This window comes from Artemia franciscana, chromosome 13 (assembly GCF_032884065.1).
Source record: "Artemia franciscana chromosome 13, ASM3288406v1, whole genome shotgun sequence".
NCBI classification, from domain to species: domain Eukaryota; kingdom Metazoa; phylum Arthropoda; class Branchiopoda; order Anostraca; family Artemiidae; genus Artemia; species Artemia franciscana.
In genome coordinates this window covers 1,150,195-1,173,071 of record NC_088875.1, presented here as the reverse complement: position 1 = coordinate 1,173,071, position 22,877 = coordinate 1,150,195, and the positions used below count along the sequence as shown (strand labels likewise).

The 22,877-nt window shown below is 34.8% G+C and overlaps 1 protein-coding gene across 1 annotated transcript in view; it reads left to right on the top strand.

Annotated features, from left to right (window-relative positions):
* LOC136034365 (cysteine desulfurase-like) overlaps positions 1-22,877 on the top strand; it is a 58,926-nt gene that overhangs the window by 24,497 nt on the left and 11,552 nt on the right. Inside the window, exons 4-7 of the mRNA XM_065715509.1 lie at positions 6,824-6,961; positions 10,473-10,665; positions 13,243-13,377; positions 20,049-20,206. Of these exons, the coding sequence (XP_065571581.1) occupies positions 6,824-6,961; positions 10,473-10,665; positions 13,243-13,377; positions 20,049-20,206 (624 nt within the window). The remainder of the gene's footprint in view (positions 1-6,823; positions 6,962-10,472; positions 10,666-13,242; positions 13,378-20,048; positions 20,207-22,877) is intronic.

The window sequence follows — 22,877 nt, the reverse complement described above, 5'->3', positions numbered from 1 at the left end:
TACTCCCTGTGTCCCGGTGCTTTGTTGATTGCTAATCGAACATTCCTTTTGTCCTGGTCGCTTTCTCTTTGAGTGTCGTCATTTATTTTTTTCTTTTTTAGTTCTTTTAGTTTTTACCTTTTTTAGTTTTTTTTTAGTTTTTAGTTTTTTTAGTTTTTTACCTTTTTTTAGTTTTTTTAGTTTTTTAGCTTTTTTATTTTTTTTTATTAGTTTTTAGTTTTTTTGTAGTTTTTGCCTTTTTTTTTAGTTTTTTGTCCTGGTCGCTTTCTCTTTGAGTGTCGTCATTTATTAGTTTTTCCTTTTTTTTTTTAGTTTTTTATTGGTTTTTACCTTTATTTTAGCTTATTTTTCAGTTTTTTCCTTTTTTTTAGTTTTTTTTTATTTTTTATTTTTTTTAGTTTTTTACCTTTTTTTAGTTTTTTTAGTTTTTTTAGTTTTTTAGCTTTTTTACTTTTTTTATTAGTTTTTAGTTTTTTTTTGTAGTTTTTGCCTTTTTTTAGTTTTTTCAGTTTTTTTTTAGTTTTTTATTGGTTTTTACCTTTATAGTTTTTTTAGTTTTTTAGCTTTTTTATTTTTTTTATTAGTTTTTAGTTTTTTTTGTAGTTTTTGCCTTTTTTAGTTTTTTCAGTTTTGACGTCACCTGATCCAGTTTTTTCAGGTGACGTCACCTGACACATCCATCCACACATCCATCCATCCATCCATCCACAGACAACTTATTTTTATATATATAGATATATATATATATATATATATATATACTAAAAACAATTTATTGAGGATCAACAAAGGTTTCCCAACAATTAAATGTAACTTACTAAATCAACCCTAATTTAAAAAAAAATAAATTGAAAACTAGGTGTTGGGGTGGTGCGAAGCACCACCCCAACAGCTAGTATATATATATATATATATATATATATATATATATATATATATATATATATATATATATATACTAAAAACAATTTATTGAGGATCAACAAAGGTTTCCCAACAATTAAATGTAACTTACTAAATCAACCCTAATTTAAAAAAAAAATTGAAAAATGAAAAGATAATGTTGAATAAAGTGATTTTTATATCTATATGTATAAAAAAGGATAATGAAGAACTAGAAATAGGAATAACCAAAATTTCTTTTCAAATATATAGTGTATATATATATATATATATATATATATATATATATATATATATATATATATATATATATATATATATATATGTCAGTCAGTCGTAGTGATAATGTAAGTATATATAAGTCAGTAACACTGAGATCCGCCAGAAAACTTCCCAATCGCTTATTCTTGAAGTGGTGAAGAAGAGAAGATGATTTTTGTTTGGACAAGTCTTCTAGATGGAGGAATCAAGAATCCCAAACCAATTGCAGCGATGGTAGCCACCTGGGCGTCAACGGAGAGGGAGACTGAGAAATAAGCTCAGGTGCACATACGACCGTGATCTCCAACGTGCGCATTTGTCACTACAACCACAATGCGAGGAAATCCTAGCCACAGCAACCATGCAACATGTCTACCGAGGTTTCCTTGATCCCCCTGTGTGCCACTGACATGTATATATATCTATATATATATAAATAAGTTGTCTGTGTGTCGAGTGACGTCATGTTTGTGTGTCGACTGACGTCATGTTTGTCGACTGACGAAATTACAGACCGGGACATCGGGACACAAATGACGACCGGGACACCGGGACATAGGGAATATAAATGACGACCGGGACACTCAAAGAGAAGGCGACCGGGACACAAGGAATGTTCGATTAGCAATCACCATCAACAAAGCACCGGGACACAAATGACGACCGGGACACAGGGAATATAAATGACGACCAGGACACTCAAAGAGAAATCACAGACCGGGACACCGGAACACAAATGACGACCGGGACAAAAATGACGACCGGGACACAGGGAATATAAATGACGACTGCGACACTCAAAAAGAAATTATAGACTGGGACACCGGGACACAAATGACGACCGGGACACAGGGAAACAACAACAACGGGGACGCTGGGGGGCATAGGGGGATATATAAATGACGACGGGGACACAGGGAATGTTCGATTAGCAATCACCATCAACAAAGCTCAAGGGCAATCATTAGAATAATGAGGTATAGATCGGAATACAGATTGTTTTTCCCATGGACAATTATATTTTGCATGTTCAAGAGTCGGTAAACCTGACAATCTATTTATATGCACAGACAATGGGACAGCCAAGAATGTTGTATATTCGCAAGTTTTACGTAGTTAAAAATATATATATCTATCTATATTCACAGGTGGGACACAGGGACACAATTACAATGGCGCGTAACTATTATGGCGCGTAACGACTTACGCGCGCGGGGGGGCTTAGGGGGGGGCGAAGCGCCCCCACCAACTACGTGTTGGGGTGGCGCGAAGCGCCACTCCAACAGCTAGTATATAACTATAAGTATATATTTAAAACCAAATTTTAAACTGATATTTATTTTAGTTTTTAGGTCGCTTTCTTCCATAAGTAATTTTCTGCTTGTTTAAGTTTAAACATCTTTTGTAGAAGCACGTTATTTAATAAATTCAGTTGACTTAGTCGCTTAATATGGATTGGTTGAAAAAGATGCTGTCAAAGTCGCGACGTTGTAACATTGAACGTTATGACGAGTCCAAAAGTTCCATGTTGCAATTTTCATACTAGTTAGATCATTGAAATTGTTATGGCTTGAAGAATGGCGGTGGATCCCCACCTGTGTATATCAGGGACTTCTAATTTTTTTAGTCTATACAAAGCTCTTAATCAGGGTTTTGGCAATTTGGCAGTGAAGGAAGATTTGTATTGCTAGGAGAGGCTAGAAACATTATTAAAAGATTATAAAAGATACTAAAAGCATTAAGTAATGATAGCATGATAAATGAGTTTTGAAATATGGTGGTTGCGAAAACTACTGAATTACTGGTAAATTACTGAAAATAGTGAATAGTATTTTTCATCTTCCACTTATCTAACAAGAGTAGCGGCATCGACTGTAATTAACAATGAATTTAGATTAGCAGATCTAATCATCAGTTCATCATCAGTTTTGGCAGCTTTAAACACCTTAAGAAACTTTTACTGGTGGTACGGAAGTAAAAGCGCAAAGGATTTGCTAAAACACACGTAATATATTATAGGTTATAAACTGATTTATTAATTAATTAAGATGCTATTAATCGTGTTATAAAATAATCTGTCTATGGTATATAATCTCTGTAGAATACCTGTTTTTACGACAAATACACAGAATTTTGGCATTTTTATGGCACTTGGTATTAACCAAGTGACATATAGCGATCGCAAATTCTGTCAGTCTGTCTGTCGGTCTGTCTGTCCCGGTTTTGCTACTTTAGGCACTTCCAGGTAAGCTAGGACGATAAAATTTGGCAGGCATATCAGGAACCGGACCAGATTAAATTAGAAATAGTCGTTTTCCCGATTTGACCATCTGGGGGGGAGTGGGGGGCCGATTAATCGAAACAAATAGAAAAAATGAAGTATTTTTAACTTACGAACGGGTGATCAGATCTTAATGAAATTTGATGTTTTGAAGGATATTGTGTCTCAGAGCTCTTATTTTGAATCCCGACTTGATCCGGTGACATTAGGGGGAGTTGGAGGGGGGAACCTAAAATCTTGGAAAACGCTTAGAGTGGAGGGATCGGGATGAAACTTGATGGGGAAAATAAGCACAAGTCCTAGATATGTTATTGACATAACCGGAACGGATCCGCTCTCTTTGGTGGAGTTGGGGGGGGGAGGTTAATTCTGAAAAATTAGAAAAAATGAGGTATTTTTAACTTACGAAGGAGTGATCGGATCTTAATGAAATTTTATATTTAGAAGGATATCGTGTCTTAGAGCTCTTATTTTAAATCCCGATCGGATCCGGTGACATTGGAGGGAGTTGGTGGGGGGAACCTAAAATCTTGGAAAACGCTTAGAGTGGAGGGATCAGGATGAAAATCGGTGGTAAAAATAATCTTGAGTCCTAGATACGTGATTGACATAACCGGAACGGATCCGCTCTCTTCGGGGGAGTAGGGTTAATTCTGAAAAAATTAAAAAATTAGGTATTTTTAGCTTACGAAAGAGTGATAGGGATCTTAATGAAATTTGATGCTTGGGAGGAAATCGTGTCTTGGAGTTTTTATTTTAAATCCCGACGGGATCTGGTAACATTGGGGGGAGTTGGGAGGGGGACCTATAATCTTGGAAAACGCTTAGAGTGGATGGATCGGAATGAAACTTGATGGGAAAAAAATTATAAGTCCTAGATACGTGATTGACATAACTGGAACGGATCTGCTCTCTTTGGGGATTTGGGGGGGGGGTTAATTCCGAAAAATTCGAAAAATTAGGTTTTTTAACTTACGAAGGAGTAATCTGATCTTAATGAAATTTGATGTTCGGAAGGATATCGTGTCTCAGAGCTCTTGTTTTAAATCCCGACCGGATCCGGTGAAGGGGAAGTTTGGGGGGGCGGAACCTAAAATCTTGGAAAACGCTTAGAGTGGAGGGATCGGGATGAAACTTGGTAGAAAAAATAAGAACAATTCCAAGATATATGACTGACATAACCGGACCGGCTCCGCTCTCTTTGTTGGAGTTGGGGGAGGGGGGTATTTTGGAAAAATTAGAAAAAATGAGGTATTTGTAACTTAGGAACGGGGGATCAGATCTTAATGAAATTTGATATCTAAAAGGATCTTGTGCTTTAGAACTCTCATTTTAAATCCTGACCAGATCCGGTGACAAATTGATGGGAGTTGGAAAGGAAAATCGGAATTCTTGGAAAACGTGAAAATCGAGGTATCTTACGAATGGGTGATCGGATCTTAATGAATTTTGATATTTAGAAGGACATCGTGACTCAGAGCTCTTATTTTAAATCCCGACCGGCATTAAGCCTCTGATTTTCCTTTTAAAGCAATCTATTGATTCTTAGAATTTTGCTAGAGCTCATACCATATGAGTTCTTGGCTCTTGGCTCTTCCGACCTCGTCACAAGTGCCATATGAGCTCTTAGCTCGTGTTTTGCTTATGATGATGTTTTAAATAGCTTTTTGTGTGTTATCTAAGCTGACCTTCAGGCAAATTATACAAAATATAAGGAATTATCAGATATGACCCATGGCTCTTGAGGCTTCGGGAGAGGGGCACAAAAAATCTCTGGGGAGAGTTGAATAAGTAACTTGCTACCTGTGTATTACATTCTGACTACTTATTTGAAAATGTTGTTAGAAAAAACATGAACAATCTCGGTTTGATGCTTTTTTATACTATTAAGATTAAGTATACAACCTCCTTGTGTATTGTGGCAGGCTGGACATAATTTTGTAGCTGTAAAAACGAAAAGCTTTGGTTCTTCGCTTTAAAATCAACACAAGTGATTACTAAAGGGGTTTGAAGACCCAGGTAATATTCAATTTTATAATCTGATATATGACATCATACCTCAAAGAAGCAGCAAGAGAAGAAACTTTTTTGAAATACTGAACAATATAGCGTGAAGAGCGAGGTATTGAGCGATTTATGATATATGACATCATATTCCGCACTTGAAACATGAAATATGTCATTTTGTTAATGTAATATCGCTATGTTACTGCCGTGAACATTTTACCTGAACAGGTAATACATATAAGACCTGGAACAAGCAGTGACAAACAATATTGTTTGACACTCTTTGTGTGGTATTCAGTGGCTTTGTGTGGTATTCTGTGTGGTATTCAGAGGCTAGTCTCAGTCTTGGAAGCCTTAAATTCTGCGAATTTGGAATTCTATTGTTTGGCAACTTAAATTTAATTGATCCAAGTTCAGAAATTCTGGCATTTCGGACTCAACTAAGACATGTCCACAGTCTGAGTCTAATGTCAGTTAACAATGCCAAAGAAGTTTGGAAACCTCAAAAATGTTGAATCTTTGACGATTTAATTTTATAAATGTTGAAATTCAGCAAACTTCTAGTGCCACTGAAAGTGTAGCATCTAGCGACTTCATTAAAAAATAGAAAATAAAAAAAGCATCATAGGCATAATTAATCTACAGTTTTGTAGGATTCAAGGTGAAATTTCTCTCTAAGTGATAACCATAATTTTGTTTTTTCAAGAAATAGGACAATTTCAAGCAAAATATAGTCTGTATGAAGTAGGCATGGGATAGCGAGGGAAAAATCTTTGCAGGTTTTGTGACAATCGATTTAAAGCTGGTAGATCTACTGGTGACAAAATTCTGTTTTCTTTGTTTTCCCCTACCTTTTGAAGGACTTGAAAAAACAAGTATACAACAATTTAGGATAGGCTAAAAAAGGGTACATAATTGTCAAATGCTATGTAGGGTTGGCGTTTTCTTTCATACTTTATTACATGTACCCTTGTAGGTGGAAAATCATTTGCTTTTGGGATAATTTTTCAAAGTGTTGAACAACATTCATCTTTTTGCGATATAAAAGAAGTTAAAAAAAGGAAATCAGAAACGATTTTTTATTTTAGGTTCCACCCCCCTTTGCTTGGATGCAATTTAATGTTGGGCCGCTTCTGCATTTATGCGAAAAAAGGCATTAAAATCCTACCTCTCGAATTGTTTTGAGAAAAAAATTCAGCCCCCACCCCTCCCCTTACTTCTCAAAACCCAGGATGGGTTTGATATAGTGAATACAAATATCTTAGTGTCATCTGTGTACAGATATTCACCTTCATAGTACTCGTACTAAAGACTACGAATATACCTACATTCTACAGACAGATTATATAAATACATACTGCTTCATTTTAGCAAGTGGCTTCATTGATAGGTGCAGATCCGAAAGAAATAATTTTTACATCTGGTGCAACTGAGTCGAACAACATTGCGGTTAAGGGTGTTGCTAAGTTCTACAAATCCAAGAAAAACCACGTCATAACCACGCAAACGGTGAGTTTGGAAGTTTTTTTTTAACATAAGCTTGATAGATTATGCTTTAACTTTTTTTTTCAAAGAGTTTTTTTTTAATGGTGCCAAAGTCATAATCTAATTTCATGTCTCTATAAATACCATTTTTGGGGAGGAAGGGGCAGGATATTTAAAGGGCTCAGTATCGAAGATTGTTGAATATGTAACAAGTCATGTCTTAACAGAATTATACAGTAGCTTTATTTTGTTTCGAGGGGGGATTAGTAAAAATGATACAAGGCTAAGATCCAGTTGCTAATTGTATTACTACTTTTTTTGGAAAGAGCACTATTATGACGTATTAAGATTATTTAATATATAGCAAGTCATGCCTTAACAGAATTATGCAATAGCTTTGTTTTATTTCGAGGGGGGCATTAGTACAAGATGATGCAAGGCTAAGATCCAAGACTACTTTTTGGAAAGGGGCATTATTATGAGGTTTTGGTGTTAAGCGGAGTCAAGTTTTGACAAAAGGATACCGTAGCATCATTTATTTTCAAAAGCAGGAGAACATGTATGTGTGCTTATGTTGGGGGGGGGCATTTGGGCTCAGTACTCAAGAGGATCAAGTCCATATGTCAGAGTTTTGACATTATGCTGCCCCGTCATAGCTGAAATCTAATATTTTTCGATCTATTAATAAATTAAATTTGATTACGTTAACTCTGTATGTCCTTCCAGAGCAGTAATGAATAAAATATCCCTAAATTACGACTCTTTGTTACCTTCTCACTCCCTCCTCTGGTTATCCTTGACAATAGCATAGCGGATGGGCACAAGGCTAGTAATAAGGAGACTGTTGGTTCAATTCTCATTAAGGGAGAATTGGTGATTCAAATTTGGCGCTGTAGATATAAATGTTATATATCTAATTTGCCATCACTTTAGCTTGTCAAAAGAAAATTTGGCAAAAGATAATCCTGGTGCATAAATAATATTTTTTTTTTAAGAACGACTAAAAATATCAGATATTGCGAGGTAAAAACATGATTTTGAGTTTTAATGAAAGTTATAAGCACATTAATTATGTGCTTATAATTATGTGCTAAAACATAGTTATGCTGAAATTATAATTGATTATGTGCTTATAATTAGTTTCCCCAAATCGAGGTCACCAATGTTCCAAACACTTTTACCGAAAAATTACTCGGATATATCCCTGTCGAAAACTGCGACAAACTAATTTATAATTGATCTGATCCATTCATTGGCAACATTAAAATAAAGCTTAGTGTTGTAACCTAAGACAATAAGGACTTTTCTTGTAATAGATGTTGTTCGGAAGTGCGGCCATAATGGTAAATGGTAATGGTAGGTAGAACATTGGTAAAATATTGGTCAGCGGAATTGCGGCGTGCTTGTAGAGCGTATATTATCTAATAGTTAGATTGTTAAGAGTTTCTTGTACCGATCTATTAAGGAATAGGAAATAATACAAATACAGAAGAGAGAATAATGAGGACTTTTTTTCCCAAGACTGTGTGAACCAACAAAACCTATTTGAATATTTTGGCCCTATATCTAAGGGCCGTCTTCATCAAAGAAAATAATAAACAATAACACACTTACAATAAAAGTTCTCGGTTAAAAATCGATTATTTTTTTTAAATAGCCTTGGCATCATTACTTCTTAACGAAAAGTTCAGCCAAGACTCAAATTGACTCAAATATTCAAATAGGTTTATTGGTTCTCTGTCTTGGGAAAAAAGTCCTCATTATTCTCTCTTCTGTATTTGTATTATGGAAAGGCAGTGTGGTCTTCGTCAGTATTTACGTCACGCGTGTAGGAAATAACATGTTAAGGGATGGTTTAAACCATCCAAGGATGCTAGAGCTAATTCTACAGTGTCAAATGCAAGTGTTTCTATGGTACATCCTATTCTGATTTCAAATATCCCATCATTAAATTCGTACTATATTTTTTCTTTGTCAGCGGATGAGAGAGAGTTTTATCAGTGTATATGAACTTAGGAATAGTTTTATGCTAAAATTTTTTTCAAACTGAAACTGGTATCCTTGGAGTCATTTTCAGTAAATGATGGCCTAAGCTTTCTCAATTCGGCTAAACTGTTTTCTGAAAAGTTTTCTAATCCCGCTAAAATTTTTCAGAGGAAGGTACTAGATAAGTGTTATACCTGTTTTACTACATATTCCACCTGTTCTTATTCCCAATTAGAGAAAGTTGCATTTGAGGAAGCCATTTTTTTTCTGCAAGGTTTCTCCCTTTCCTGATTTTCGGTTATTTCGATTTTTATCAGTTTCCATTTATAAATATAAATCTTAACAGGATTTTCTATTTAAAAAAAATCGCTAATGATTAGAAAAAAGTTAAGCTTTCATATGTTCAGGTCTCGTCTAGTTTCTCCGGAGAATGGCCGTCGGCATTTAAGTTAAAAGAAAAATCAATTGAAGCATGTGCAAAAATGAAAGATATCTTTGTAATAGGTTATAAACTAAGTTTTTCTATATCTTCATTTCCCATAGGAAAAGTTATATGTCTTTTTGTCCCCTAGGTAAAACCTTGATTTTGCCATGTAAGATTAAAGATGCTTCAAGCATAGTTGGCTTGTAAAACCGACTTCTGAAAATACTCGAAAATTTTTAGTGAAAGGCAAGTTATTTGAAAACTGACCATGCTTAAATTGTCTTAATCAACTTATCCAAATAAACTAGCTTTAGTAATTGGATATCAGTTATGATTTTGCAAGGTTTTCAAATTTACTGTTCCTTTTATGAAGCTGTTTATTTACAAATTAAAAAAAAACGTGAAATTTATGTTTTTTTTTTGTTTTTTTTTTTAAAGCAATGGGAACAATAGTTTGACGCTTAAACCAATTGCCATGAATACTCGTAAGTAACTTCTTGCGAATGTTGATGCGGTAACTTTTAGCGTTCTTCTAGTCGCGAATGTCAGATAGATAGCTAAGCCGGCTTTCCTGGCTAGCTCTAGATTAACTTTCTTGATTTTTGTTTTTCAAAGTTGGCTAGTTTGTATCATGTCCCTTCTTTCTTGGAAAAGATCTCTGTTGTTCGTTTTTTTTTTTCAATCTTCTGAAGAGAGAGGCCTGACCTGGCAACCTTTCTGTACGGCCTTTATAAAAATTTGAAAAGCGTAAGAAAACGAATTAAACGAATAACATAGGGAGCTATTGGAAAATCACTAAATTCTTTATATTTTTGGAAGGGATTGTGTTCAGATACTCCGTTCGCCACCTGCTTAAGTGCCTATTAATCAGTTTAGAGGATAAAGGTGTTGTATTTGACCAGATCTTTTTGAGGGGGGGGGGAATCATAAGTCATTTGTCATAAGGTGGATTTTTAGAATGATGTAATCGTTGTTAAATACTTTATTTCAGGAACATAAATGTGTTCTGGATTCTTGCCGAGCCCTGGAAGCAGAAGGCTTCGACGTAACGTACTTGCCTTAACGGACGAGTTCGTTATCGTTAATACCGTTAATATCTAATCATTGCTAAATACTTTGTTTCAGGAGCATAAATGTGTTCTGGATTCTTGCCGAGCCCTGGAAGCAGAAGGCTTCGATGTAACGTACTTGCCCGTTCAGACCTCTGGCCTTGTTGATATGGAAGAGCTTGCTGCAGCTATTCGCCCGGATACATCGCTTGTCTCTATCATGACTGTTAATAACGAAATTGGTGTTATACAACCTGTCAAGGATATTGGTGAGGAGGGGTGTCCAGACAGTCGCTTTCTGGATTAACTTTCTTTTAAATTTTGACGTTTAAACGATCTAAAGCCCAACTAGCCAACAATGACAAGACAAAACGAGAAAAATCTAAAAAAAGAATACAAAACAACGAGTCGACGGCCAGTAGAAGGAAAAGAGACGACAAAGTGACAGATATTTCGCCTATATGAAACTAGGCGTCTTCAGCGCTAAATATAGAAATAACCTAAGACATAAACAATTAACAGAGAAAAGACAAAATTTAAAATAAATCTATAAAGCAAAACAAATCTAAAAAAATAAATATAAAATTAAAAAACAATAAGAAAAATCCCAAACCAATATGTAAATTTTTATATGTAATTAATGCTCCATGATTCACCACAGCATATAAATGAACAATTTAAATAGCTCTCATGAAAGCTTAATGAATATCAAATCCTGCAAATCTCTGAAAGTTTCGTTGACCTACCTCGATAGTTTTAGTCTAAAATATTATAGAAAGTTAAGAAGAAAAAACAGATTACACTTCTATATTTCTGTGGTGAAAAGTATGCTATAATATATGAGCTTTCTTAAGCCAACTATATTATTCCTTAAGAGTGTACCAGAAAGAGAAGCCGAAAAAATTGCTTTTTCAAAATTTCGTTCCTGTCGTTCCTGTGTGAACTTCAATCCCGTAAAAAGAACAAAAAGATAAATTGCATCTGATTGGTTCACCTGGTGTTTGAAGGCCAACTTGAAAAAATAGTCAAATTTGAAAAAAAAAATCCAAGCCTGAGGATTGCGTATCATCCAGACGAAATCATTCCTTGAAATTCACATCTTAAAATCTGAATTGCCATAGATAACGTGAGGCTGTTCACCATTTTCATTATCTTTGTTTCTCTATAAAGAAAGTTGTGTCTGGAAAGCGATCGTTTACCTTCTGTTAAAAGAAAAAATAAAGTTCTAAGTATGATCATGTAGAAGCTCATTACGCGAAAAAAAGCTGTGTTTCTTTTTTTATGTCCCCTCCACCCCACTGCGATTCTTGTTTTATCTATATTTTTACTTTATAGTTAATAATCATGTCATTTAAAACGTTGGTTTTTCATTTGTATTTTGAGTTTGTCGTTTACAGTCACGTCTTTTATAGCGTTGACTATATCTAACATTTTTTATTTATAGTTTGGTTTTGTCGTTTATTGTTACGTCATTTAAAACGTTGGTTGCATCCGACGTTTGGTCAAAGTGAAATAATCCAAACTGTTCTTTCTTACTACAATACATAGAAGAAAAAAAAATGACTCAATTATTCTTAGGTGTCTTTCCTTAGCAAGGAGACTTCTTCTTTGTGGTTCTAATTACCACCTAATATTTCTAAAAAAGGAGAAAAATGCCGACAAAATCTACTTCTTGAAAAATTTGTAACAAAAATTGTATTAAACTTGAATAGTTTTTCCAGTACTTAAAAAGAAACAAAAATAATAATCACTGTACTTCCTCCCGTTTTTGCAATTGAAAAAATGCAATTTTAACTTTACCTTTTTAAAAATTTCAAAACAAGAATTATAGAAAACGTTTGTAATTTTTCAAGTGCACTGAAAATAAAAAATTATAAAGGCATTACTTTCTCACGTTTGTGCAATGCAGGAGATTCGATGTGATAATTTAGGTTTGGTAATTCCCTTATACACTTTTTCTAGTTCCTTATTATTTTTATATAGTAACTTAAGTTTAGTTTTTTATTTTAATTATTTAAAAAATTTGAAAATTTAAGGTATGAAAAAACTTAAAGTTTTTCCAGTTCTTAAAAAAGAAATGTATAATTGTATCACTTCTCCTGTTCTCAACAAAAAAAAATATAATAATAGTTAGTTTATTTTTATATTTCAATTTTAAGTTTAGCTTTATTTATTTAATTTTGAGTTTCATTTGTATTCTAAATTGAAATAAGATTACTTACATTTAAAGTTTACACAATGGTTGGCCGAAATGACTTAACCATGTTATTCATCCAGAATACAAAACATAAAAAAAGAAATTATTTTTGTCATCAAAAAGCTCATGGCAAGGGCGCCAATTCATGAAGATGTAGGGGGAGCGTAGCTTTTTCTGATAGTATTTTTGATGAAAATTGAGCAGTTTAAATTTGTTAAATTTTAAACTTAGCCCACCATTCTTGATATACTACGATAAAAAAAGTAGATGTTTTGAAATTTACATAGTTCATAAGCACAACTTAGTTTCTTTTAGTAAAGACGGAATGGTCTCATGTTTCGGTAATTTCAATTCCTTTAGTTTTAGTGTCACTTATCCCATTTATGTCAAAACAGGGGAAAAAATTAATCTTTAGGAAACAACTTAAAAGGCGTCCGAATTGACCTTGGGAAAACCTCGTGTTAAGCAGAACGGCTTTGCCCAAGAATGTGTAGTTCTTTTCTCTTTCTTTTTTTTTAAATTAAACCTCATAAATTCTCACTCCTTTCCTCTATCGTAGATAATTATCTAAATTAGAGTTGTAGTTCGTAATAAAATTATTTAAAATCGTAGTAATGATCCGTAGTAAAAAATCGGTTTTCATTTTTAGGAGCCTTGTGTCGTGAGAAAAAGGTATTCTTTCATACAGATGCAGCGCAGGCAGTTGGCAAAATTCCAGTAGACGTTAACAAAATGAATATAGATCTGCTATCTATAAGTGGCCATAAACTCTATGGACCTAAAGGTATGGCGTTTTTCTTATACTGACGTAGGTATGCTAGCAGTAATTATGTATGAATATGTATGCTTGCAGGTATGTAGCTTCTTACGAGTGCTCGACATTTTGAAAGAGGATTTGAAAAACATACATGTTCTGTGAATTGTCTGAATGTACTGAAGTAGAAAAATATTTTGTTGAAGTGTTTAGTTCAGAAGAGGGTATAACCTAGACTTGGCTAATCTATGGTATAGGACAGAAATCAGATGGAACAAAGTATATCATTTGATTACCCATTCAGGTTTTATTCCAAGTATATAATGATCACTGTTATTATATTACATCCCACTACCCCTTCCTTATAGGACAGATATAACCATAAGCTATATAGAAAAGTTTGCTGTTTTTGTTGTTGTTTTGTTTTTTCACATCGTCTTTACTTTGGATGATAAACCAAGGTTCCAGAGAAATAAGCCTGACGACTGATGGTTACCCACAAAATCAACGAAATTTTGGTTGTAACTGTAAGCATATATAGAGGAGTTTCTCATGGCGACGTAAGTACGCAAGTAAGTACGCTTCAAGTGTACATAAAAACTCCAGTGTTGTTTTTTTTCTGGGAAGTACTAATTTATGTTTTAATAATGAAAAGGAATAAAAGTTTGGTAAAATGAAGAACTTTTTTTATTATACGTAGTGCAATATAGCAGTGCCTAAGTAAAGAGCGATGTGGGCACAATGTTTATTTTAATCAGGTTATTTTAGTTAGGTTTTAATTATTTTAATTATTTTAGTAGGTTATTTTAACCAACAGTTTTTCAGTCTGAGCTTCCACTTCTTCCCTCCTTAAAGACAAGTGTCAGCAAACTTGTGAATGATATTGCGTCTAACTTCATGAAACTGGACTGTATTCGCAGTGTCGATTTGTTTACTGAAATGGATCTTTACCTTCCAAGTGAATACCTGCCTTTAGACCAAACATATGTGGGAATCGCTGCAACCGATTCAATGCGAGAACTCGTAGATGCTCAAGAACCAAGTGATAATATTGATCTCTTCTACCAGTCTTGTCGAAAATACTATTTAGTCCTAATCAAGCAATTCCATGGTCGTTTCAAGCTCAAAGACGAGATTTATGAAATTTTGGCTTTGGTTGTGAAGCCAAAATCTCTAAGGCTACTATTTGCAAGATTTCCTGTTCTAATAGCAAAGTGTTGCCACTAGAAAACGGACGTAGAACGGTGGTCACGGGCAATGACTGATGTCACTGAGCTTGATTTGGTAGCTGCCCAAGTTCAAGGCCTGTCAGTTTAACAGTACTTGATGAAGATATATAGTCTGAAGACTCGCAGTGGTAAATCAAGTACCCGGAATTGCGGAAGTGCATGTCCCTGATCTTCTCTTTACCTTTCAGCAATGTACCAGCTGAGCGTTTGTTTAATCTCCTGAAATTGATCAAAACAGACATCCAAAATAATATCGAGAATTTTCCACTAGTCTCACTTATTCGAGTCGATTACTGGTTGACAAACAAAGATAAAACTTTATCAACTGTCAGCATACCAAAAGCTGTCGCAGGCTTCAAGAAGAAGGCAAACGCTAGTGCTGGAGACGACACTTGATCAAACTGTTTTATGTGTTCTTGGTAGTGTAAAAGATGTTATACATACCATTATTTATTAAAAATAACAATTTGATGCTGCGCTATGTTTTTTTCGTGTAGATTTTATGGAAATATAAGGGAAAATATCTCGTTTTCTAGGGAGAAAAATGGGAGAAATCAGACCTAGAGACAGGAAATTTTAGGGAAAATTGATATAAAAATCGGGAAATTGAAATCGAAAAGTAGAAGCACTGAATTTAATCCAGGTATTTTGTATTGAAGGAGATGTCGTAGAAACTTTGAAAAGGGCTCATTCGATTAGAAATTGAAGAAGCTAGTGTCCCTTTTGATAGTTGAAAGTGATTGGAGGGCAAACACCTCTCTTACACCCATCACATCCCCAAATACATCAAGTAAAAATTTTGAGATTGCCATTTTGTTCAGCATAGTTGAAAGGTCAGGAAATTATGTCTTTGAGGATGACAACCCCTCCACAGTCCCTAGGGCAAGGATTGTAAGTTATACCCTAGGGAAACACAAGGTTTTTATAGAAAATGCGGTTGTATAAGCTTCGGAGGGGGCTTTTGGACTAGTAATCAGAATTTCTAGTGCCCTTTTTAAGAGTCAAAGTGATCGGAGGGAAGACACCCCCCCAAAAAAAATGAAATGTCTTATTTTCCCGAAATGCATCTGATAGAAATTTTGAGATTGCCGTTTGTTGCTGTAGAAACTTCGAAAGGGGCTCATTCGATTGCATATTGCAAAGGCTTCACAAAAGTAATTTCCATTGTTGCGATGTTTTTAAGAATATTGTCACTTCCACATTTGTAATTAAAAAAAAAAAAAAACAATTAATATTGATACATGAGTTCCTCGTACAATACAAGTAAAAATTAAATTTCTTAAAATATCTTATATTAAAGTTAAATACCGTATTAAATTTTATTGAAACTTGAACTTCGATATCCAACATATTTTTATGCATGGGGGATTCCTTCACACCTTGATTCCATAAACAAGTGACCACTTAGTCCTAGTCAGACAACAACAATAACAGGCCGAAACATTTTTTTTCCTTTTTTTTAAGCTGCTTTCAAATTGGGTATTTAATTTCTATGATAAATCGTTAAGTTATGTTAGACATTTTAATAAAGTAAAAATTCATTAGACTATCTTAATCATCCTCTAAGGTCGTCATAATCATCACAAGTAAACTACTAAAAAATTAGAAGTGCGGAATGGGTGAAAGACGCTGTAGGAAGATTTTGTAAATTTATCTTCACAATATATAGTAACTATCTAACATAACATAAATTGGTAGCTAGAGCTGCATACATTAGCGATAAATTAGACAAGTTAAAAACTGTTATTAATTCAAACAAGTTAGCTACTCACTTAGTCAATTTCTGCTCAAAATAAGCCTGCTGATTGTCATTTCTTTTGCATTTAAATTCTTATATTCGTTTATTTTAATATATCCAAGTTTATTTTAAATCAGTCCTATTTGTTGAGATAACTTTGTACAGTCGCTATTGGACAAGAACAAGTTGGTTCTATTTTGTTTGCTTTGTTTTATATTTGTCCTTTTTTTATTTTGTATTTTATTTTAAACTTAGTCAATTCTTAGACCTACTCAATTAGTCAATTCAGACTTAGTCAGTTCTTAGGCTACTCACTTAGTCAATTTCTGCTCAAAATAAGCCTGCTGATTGTCATTTCTTTTGCATTTAAATTCTTATATTCGTTTATTTTATTATATCCAAGTTTATTTTAAATCAGTTCTATTTGTTGAGATAACTTCGTACGGTCGCTATTGGACAAGAACAAGTTGGTGTATATTTCTGTTTTATTTGCTTTGTTTTATATTTGTCCTTTTTTTATTTTTTATTATATTTTATTTATCTTTGTATGAAATATAATTCAATATAAGACTGTCCACTATGCTTCTTCTTCTTCTTCTTTTTTATTATATTTTATTTATCTTTGTATGAAATATAATTCAATATAAGACTGTCCACTATGCTTCTTCTTTAGATATACTTTAAGATATTTATACTACGTTTTAATGCCTTTATACTTAATTTATTTTGGGATTTTCCCAGTTTTCCGTGTTTGATAGTACTTCTTCTGATCACTTAACTAAAAAAAAAAGTTTTTACAGATGAACCCATTAGTACACCTATTAGTATTTAAATCTCTAATCGAAAATTCATGTAATTTATGCTATTACCCTTCACCAATTGAAAGATAACTTTTCTTTTGGGAAGTATTATTTCTAAATTCAAAATATCATTGGATGATTTTCTCTTCGAGTCGTATCTGATAGTCTCATATTTTTAATTTTTTTCTGTATTTTTTTTTTCTTTTTTATAGCTTGAATTTAGGCGGTATAATTCTATAAACTTGCTTCAGTGGTAAGCACCTAATGTTGATTTCAGTATTAGTGGCCCCTTTTCATTCCAGTTTGTTCCTACTCTTTCCGTTCCACCGTTCTACATTCTATTGAAGAGTGGTGAATGGAGAGGGTTCTCGAAAAACAAGTGCCATCATGCATCGAAAGTATATGAAATCTTTGAAAATACCTCCATTTTTTTCTCGCTGTATCTCCTTGCCACAAAAGCTGGAAAATACGTCATAAAGTGCAAAGTGGCAATCCTGCTTGTGAACAATTTACTTTATCTTAGTTTTCATGCCGGGGTGGTGTTGAGAGCGTTGATAATTTACTTACGTCATAAAGGAACATTGGGTGACGATAATAATTACGTCATAAAGCGCAAAGTGGCAATCCTGCTTGTGAACAATTTACTTTTTCTTAATTTTCATGCCGGGGTGGTGTTGAGAGCGTTGATAATTTACTTGCGTCATAAAGGAACATTGGGTGACGATAATAATTACGTCATAAAGCGCAAAGTGGCAATCCTGCTTGTGAACAATTTACTTTTTCTTAATTTTCATGCCGGGGTGGTGTTGAGCGCGTTGATAATTTACTTACGTCATAAAGGAACATCGGGTGACGATAATAATTACGTCATAAAGCGCAAATTGGCAATCCTGCTTGTGAACAATTTACTTTTTCTTAATTTTCATGCCGGGGTGGTATTGAGAGCGTCGTTAGCCTTCTTCTCATTGGTTGATCAGCAGCAAGGGTCTCTGCATCTGACAGTGGAATTTCAGCCTGGTTCGAGGATTATCCGAGACTGTCATTCCGCCGAAACTTGGGCATTCCACTTGGACGTTTCCAGTCACTACTGATTGGGTTGACGTCATAAAGAATCCGAGCCGGATTGTTGGCTGGCAGCTGCAGAAGGTATCCGAACCAGTGAATTGTCCTTTGGGCATCCTACTGAGAAAAATGGCCTGAAAGTCATGCCTCGCAGGCGGTCCTTGCTGACAAAGTCTGTCCATCGAGTAGAATAATTTACTCGATATTTAATTAGAAATATATGTATCAAAATGTGGGGCCTTAACTTTGGTTGACGTGATGTGAAGAAATCCAATCTTCACACCCTTGACCTCTGTTCTATTCTTTTACAGCGTCCACTTTAATCACCTTCATAAGAATCCTAAAAGTATCTAAGTAATTTTCTTCTTATCCCAGCCTATTCACTGGCGTGTTCTTTTGTCTGCTTGTTAGCTGTTCCGTGGAAGTGACCGATTAGCAATATGGTACTCATGTAACCTGATGGTATTTTTGTTCCATCCGTAAACTTAGCTGTAAAACAAGAACACTTCCTTCTTTGAATATGTGAAACAGCACTAAACAGTTTGAAAAAAAAAATAAGCGCTATTATTGAATGCTGTTTTTTTATTTTCTTTTTGTCTTATCGTTTTATCATTGTATGGTATCATTATATAATTTGTATATATCATTGTATTTATATTATACATATATTATACGTTATATCTATTTGTATTGTATCATTTCTTATCATTGTATATATTATTATGTTTAAATTATTTGTTTTATTCTTTACAATAATTACTACATAAGTATGCTCTGCCGGGAGTAGGTCACACTTATGTTGTAATTATTGTAAAAAAAAAGAACCTGAACCTGAAATGTATCATTGTATATATTATTATTGTATATATATTATATATATATATATATTTGTATTGTATTGTATCATTTCTTTCGTTTCGCTGACCAATCTTTAATAAAAAAAAACACATGAAAGTATTTACAATGCAATTTATAGAGTTGATTTTGTGTAAGAAACTGTCCATGAATTTTCCACAATCTGATTTATATGAATAATTTGCCTATTTTTGTGTTTTGAATTTATGTACCTCGATCAAGAAGTTAACTGCCCCATCACATTGTTGATGAAATAATCGACCTGTTTGTTAATTTTGATTCTATTTTTACTGAAGCACGTTAAACCCGATTTGCTCCTTTCCTTCTTGTCTATATTCCTATAATTCCCTAGATCTTTCTTGCAGTTTGCCTGTTTTTGTGTCAAACCCACCTCAATTTATGCAAACCCACCTCACCTCACCCCCAAAGAAAAGAAGGAAGCTCCCCGACTAGTATATAAGTAAAATATTTTTACCACGAATGGTGTTCAACTTAATTCTGTTTTCAATTATTACAAAGGCCATGTTTGCTGGAAATCAAACCCCATTTATGAAATATGCACTTATTGTCTTTTCGTTTGGGGTAGACACCTACTGGGATCTGAATGATTTTTACTCTTTAACATTGAGTCATTTAGACCCACTCAATTCCCTGATTTCTGTATTTGCATAGTCTTAATTATAATGAGTGAAGAGAGGCATCATATGCCTATGCGTACTTACAAAAAAACGGAATATGACCTATAAGGTTAACGTACCTATTCATAAGTATAATGTTTGGCAAAGAAAACTATATTAAAATATTAGGCGACCTACTTCAAATTTTGAATTGAATAATAGTTCTGTTGCAACAAATCAACCCCCTCCTCTCCTCAACATTCTCGCTTGTGCTTTGGGAGACTCTATTTTTTGTGAGTGCAGAAATGTATTAGTTTATTTTATTATGACAGTCTTGCTCTTAATATGTGCAAGTATGAATATTTGACTTCGTATTTTTTTTTATATTCTTTACCAACAGGTGTTGGAGCAATTTACGTCAGACGTAGGCCTCGTGTTCGCCTTGAAGCCCAACAAAGCGGTGGTGGACAAGAACGTGGGCTCCGGAGCGGAACTGTCCCAACTCCACTCGTTGTCGGTCTTGGAGCCGCTTGCGAAGTCGCAGCGCAGGAAATGGAGGTATTATTAGGTTTTTCTATATTTATCTACGTTTCTTACTCCACCATATTTACTGTATATATCGTGTGGGTGAAAAATAGAATAAATAAATAAATAAGGAGCTAAACTTAAATCTTGAGCCTAAAGAATATGCGAAGGTTTTTTTTCTTTTTGGGAAATGTGAAGCAACTGCCAGTTTTAGTCTTTAACTACTTTAAAATATAGTTTTCCTCTTGAAAGTAAAGAGCTAAGTTGAGACTTGAAATGAACAAATAATATGGCTTCAAAATCTATGCACCATGCGTCTATAATAATAGTGCAAAAAAAAAGACTGCTAATATCTTCCTATGTTTTTCTTTAAACTATGCAAAACTAGCGCTTTACTGAAAACACAAAACCCACGCATAAGAAACAAAAATATTTTATTTTTACACTGCAAAAAAATTCTTAAATTGCTTTATTCTTCAAGTTTACATAAAAATTCCAGTGTTTTTTTCCTGGGAAGTACTATTGATGTTTCAATAATAAAACACGAATAAAAGTTTGGTAAAATGAAGAATCTTAAGTAAAAAGCGATTGGGGACGTAGTTTTTTTGTTTTGTTTTTTTCATGGCACTTTGTATAAAAGGAAATGTCGTAGAAACTTCGGAGAGGGTTCATTCGATTGGGAATTAAAGGGGTTAGTGCCCTTTTTAATAGTCGAAAGTGATTGGAGGGCAACCAGCCCCCTCCTACACCCGTCATTTCCCCAAACACATCCAGTCAAAATTTTGGGATAGCTATTTTATTCAGCGTAGTTGAAAGGTCCGGGAATTATGTCTTTGAGGATGACATCCCCTCCACGGCCCTTAGAGCCAGGGTTGTAAGTTATGTCCTGGGGGCTTATAAGGTTTTTATAGAAAGGGTGGTCGTATATTCTTCGGAGGGACTTTATGGATTAGTAATCAGAAGTTCTAGTTCTCTTTCTAAGAGTCAAAGTAATCGGAGCCCCCCCCCCAAAAAAAAGAAAGAAAAAAAACGTTGTATTTTCCCGAAATGCATCTGATAGAAATTTTGAGATGGCCATTTGTTGTCGTAGAAACTTCGAAGGGACTCATTCAATTGGATATTGCAAGAGCTAGTGCCCTTTTTAATAGTCAAAAGTAATCAGAGGGCAGCCATCATTCCCCCTTACCTACTTCGTATTTTCCTCGAATACATCTGATAGAAATTTTGAGATGACCATTTGTTGTCTTAGAAACTTCGAAAAGAGGATCATTCGATATGAAATTGAAAGGGTTAGTGCCCTTTGTAATTTTCAAAAGCTATTGGAGGGAAATAAGCCCCCCCCCCCCATTCGCACGGCAGTTATTTCTCGAAGCACATCCAATCAAAATTTTTGGATAGCCATTTTGTTCAGCGTAGTTGAGAGGTCTGGAAATTATGTCTTTGAGGATAACCCCACCCCTAGCAGCCCTCAGTGCAAGGGTTGTGAGTCATGCCCCGAGGGCATATCAGGTTTTATGAAAAGGGCGGTCATATAAACTTCGGGAGGCTCAGTGAAATGGAAATAAGAAGCTCCAGTGCCTTTTATTAAGAGTCAAAGCAATTGGAGGGTAGCCCCCCCACACCCTCGTCGTATTTTCCAAAAATGCATCCGATAAAAATTTTGAGATAGCTATTTAATCAAAAATAGTCAAAAGATCGTATACTTTGGGGTTGACAGAATCCCCCAGAGTTTTGGGATAAGGGTTGTAAGTTATGCCTCATGGGCATATAAGATTTTTTATGAAGGGGTGGTCGTGTGAGCTTTAGAAGAGGCTGATTTGATTGGATATGTATATTTCTAGTTCACTTTTAAGACTCAAAAAGGATGAAGAGCAACTAGCCCCCCCCCCCTCCCAAACGTATTCCCGAAACGCATCCAATTGAAATTGTAAGATAGCCGTTTTGTTACTTATAGTCCAAAAATCGTATAACAATGTCTATATGGTGGGAACAACCCTCAGAGCGCAGGGGCAAGGGTTGTAAGTTATGCCCTGGGACATATAAGGCTCTTATGGAACGGGTGGTCGTGTAAATTTTGTATTGGACTGAATTCATTTGATTGGAAGTCGGAAGTTTTAGTGCCCATTTTAAGAGTAAAAAGTGAATTGAGGGCAATTAGCCCCTCCCCCTAGCCTGTCATTTCCGAAAACACATCCGATCAAAATTTTAAGAGAGCTATTTTGTTCAATTTTCTCTTAAAGGTCCAGTAATTATGTCTTAGGGAATCTCAACCTCCCCACAGCCCTCAGGGTAAGGGTTCTAAGTTGGGCAATGTGTTCATTGTTTACATACAGTATATGTTTTTGAGAAACCCTTATGAGTCTACTGCTCTTTAGGTGCCTCCCCCAGGCCACTGAGCGTGTCCCCCTGTGGCAATAAGGGAACACCTACAGATATGTAGGTCACCTCTATAGGAGGCACGGGCAAAGGGGGGACCTTTTCCCTGGGGGTCCATAATAGAAACCGAGGTACCCTCGCCCGGGGCCATAAATACAGGTGGAGGAGGAAGAGGGCCCCTCTCAACAGGGGCTACTCAACAAATGTACACTCAACAAGGCCCACCGGCGTGTCCACACGTCCCTTAAGTTACAAACCTTCTCCTAGCAATGGGTTAAATTACATAGTGACACAGAACACCATCGTGGGAGGATCCTCTATAGGAGGA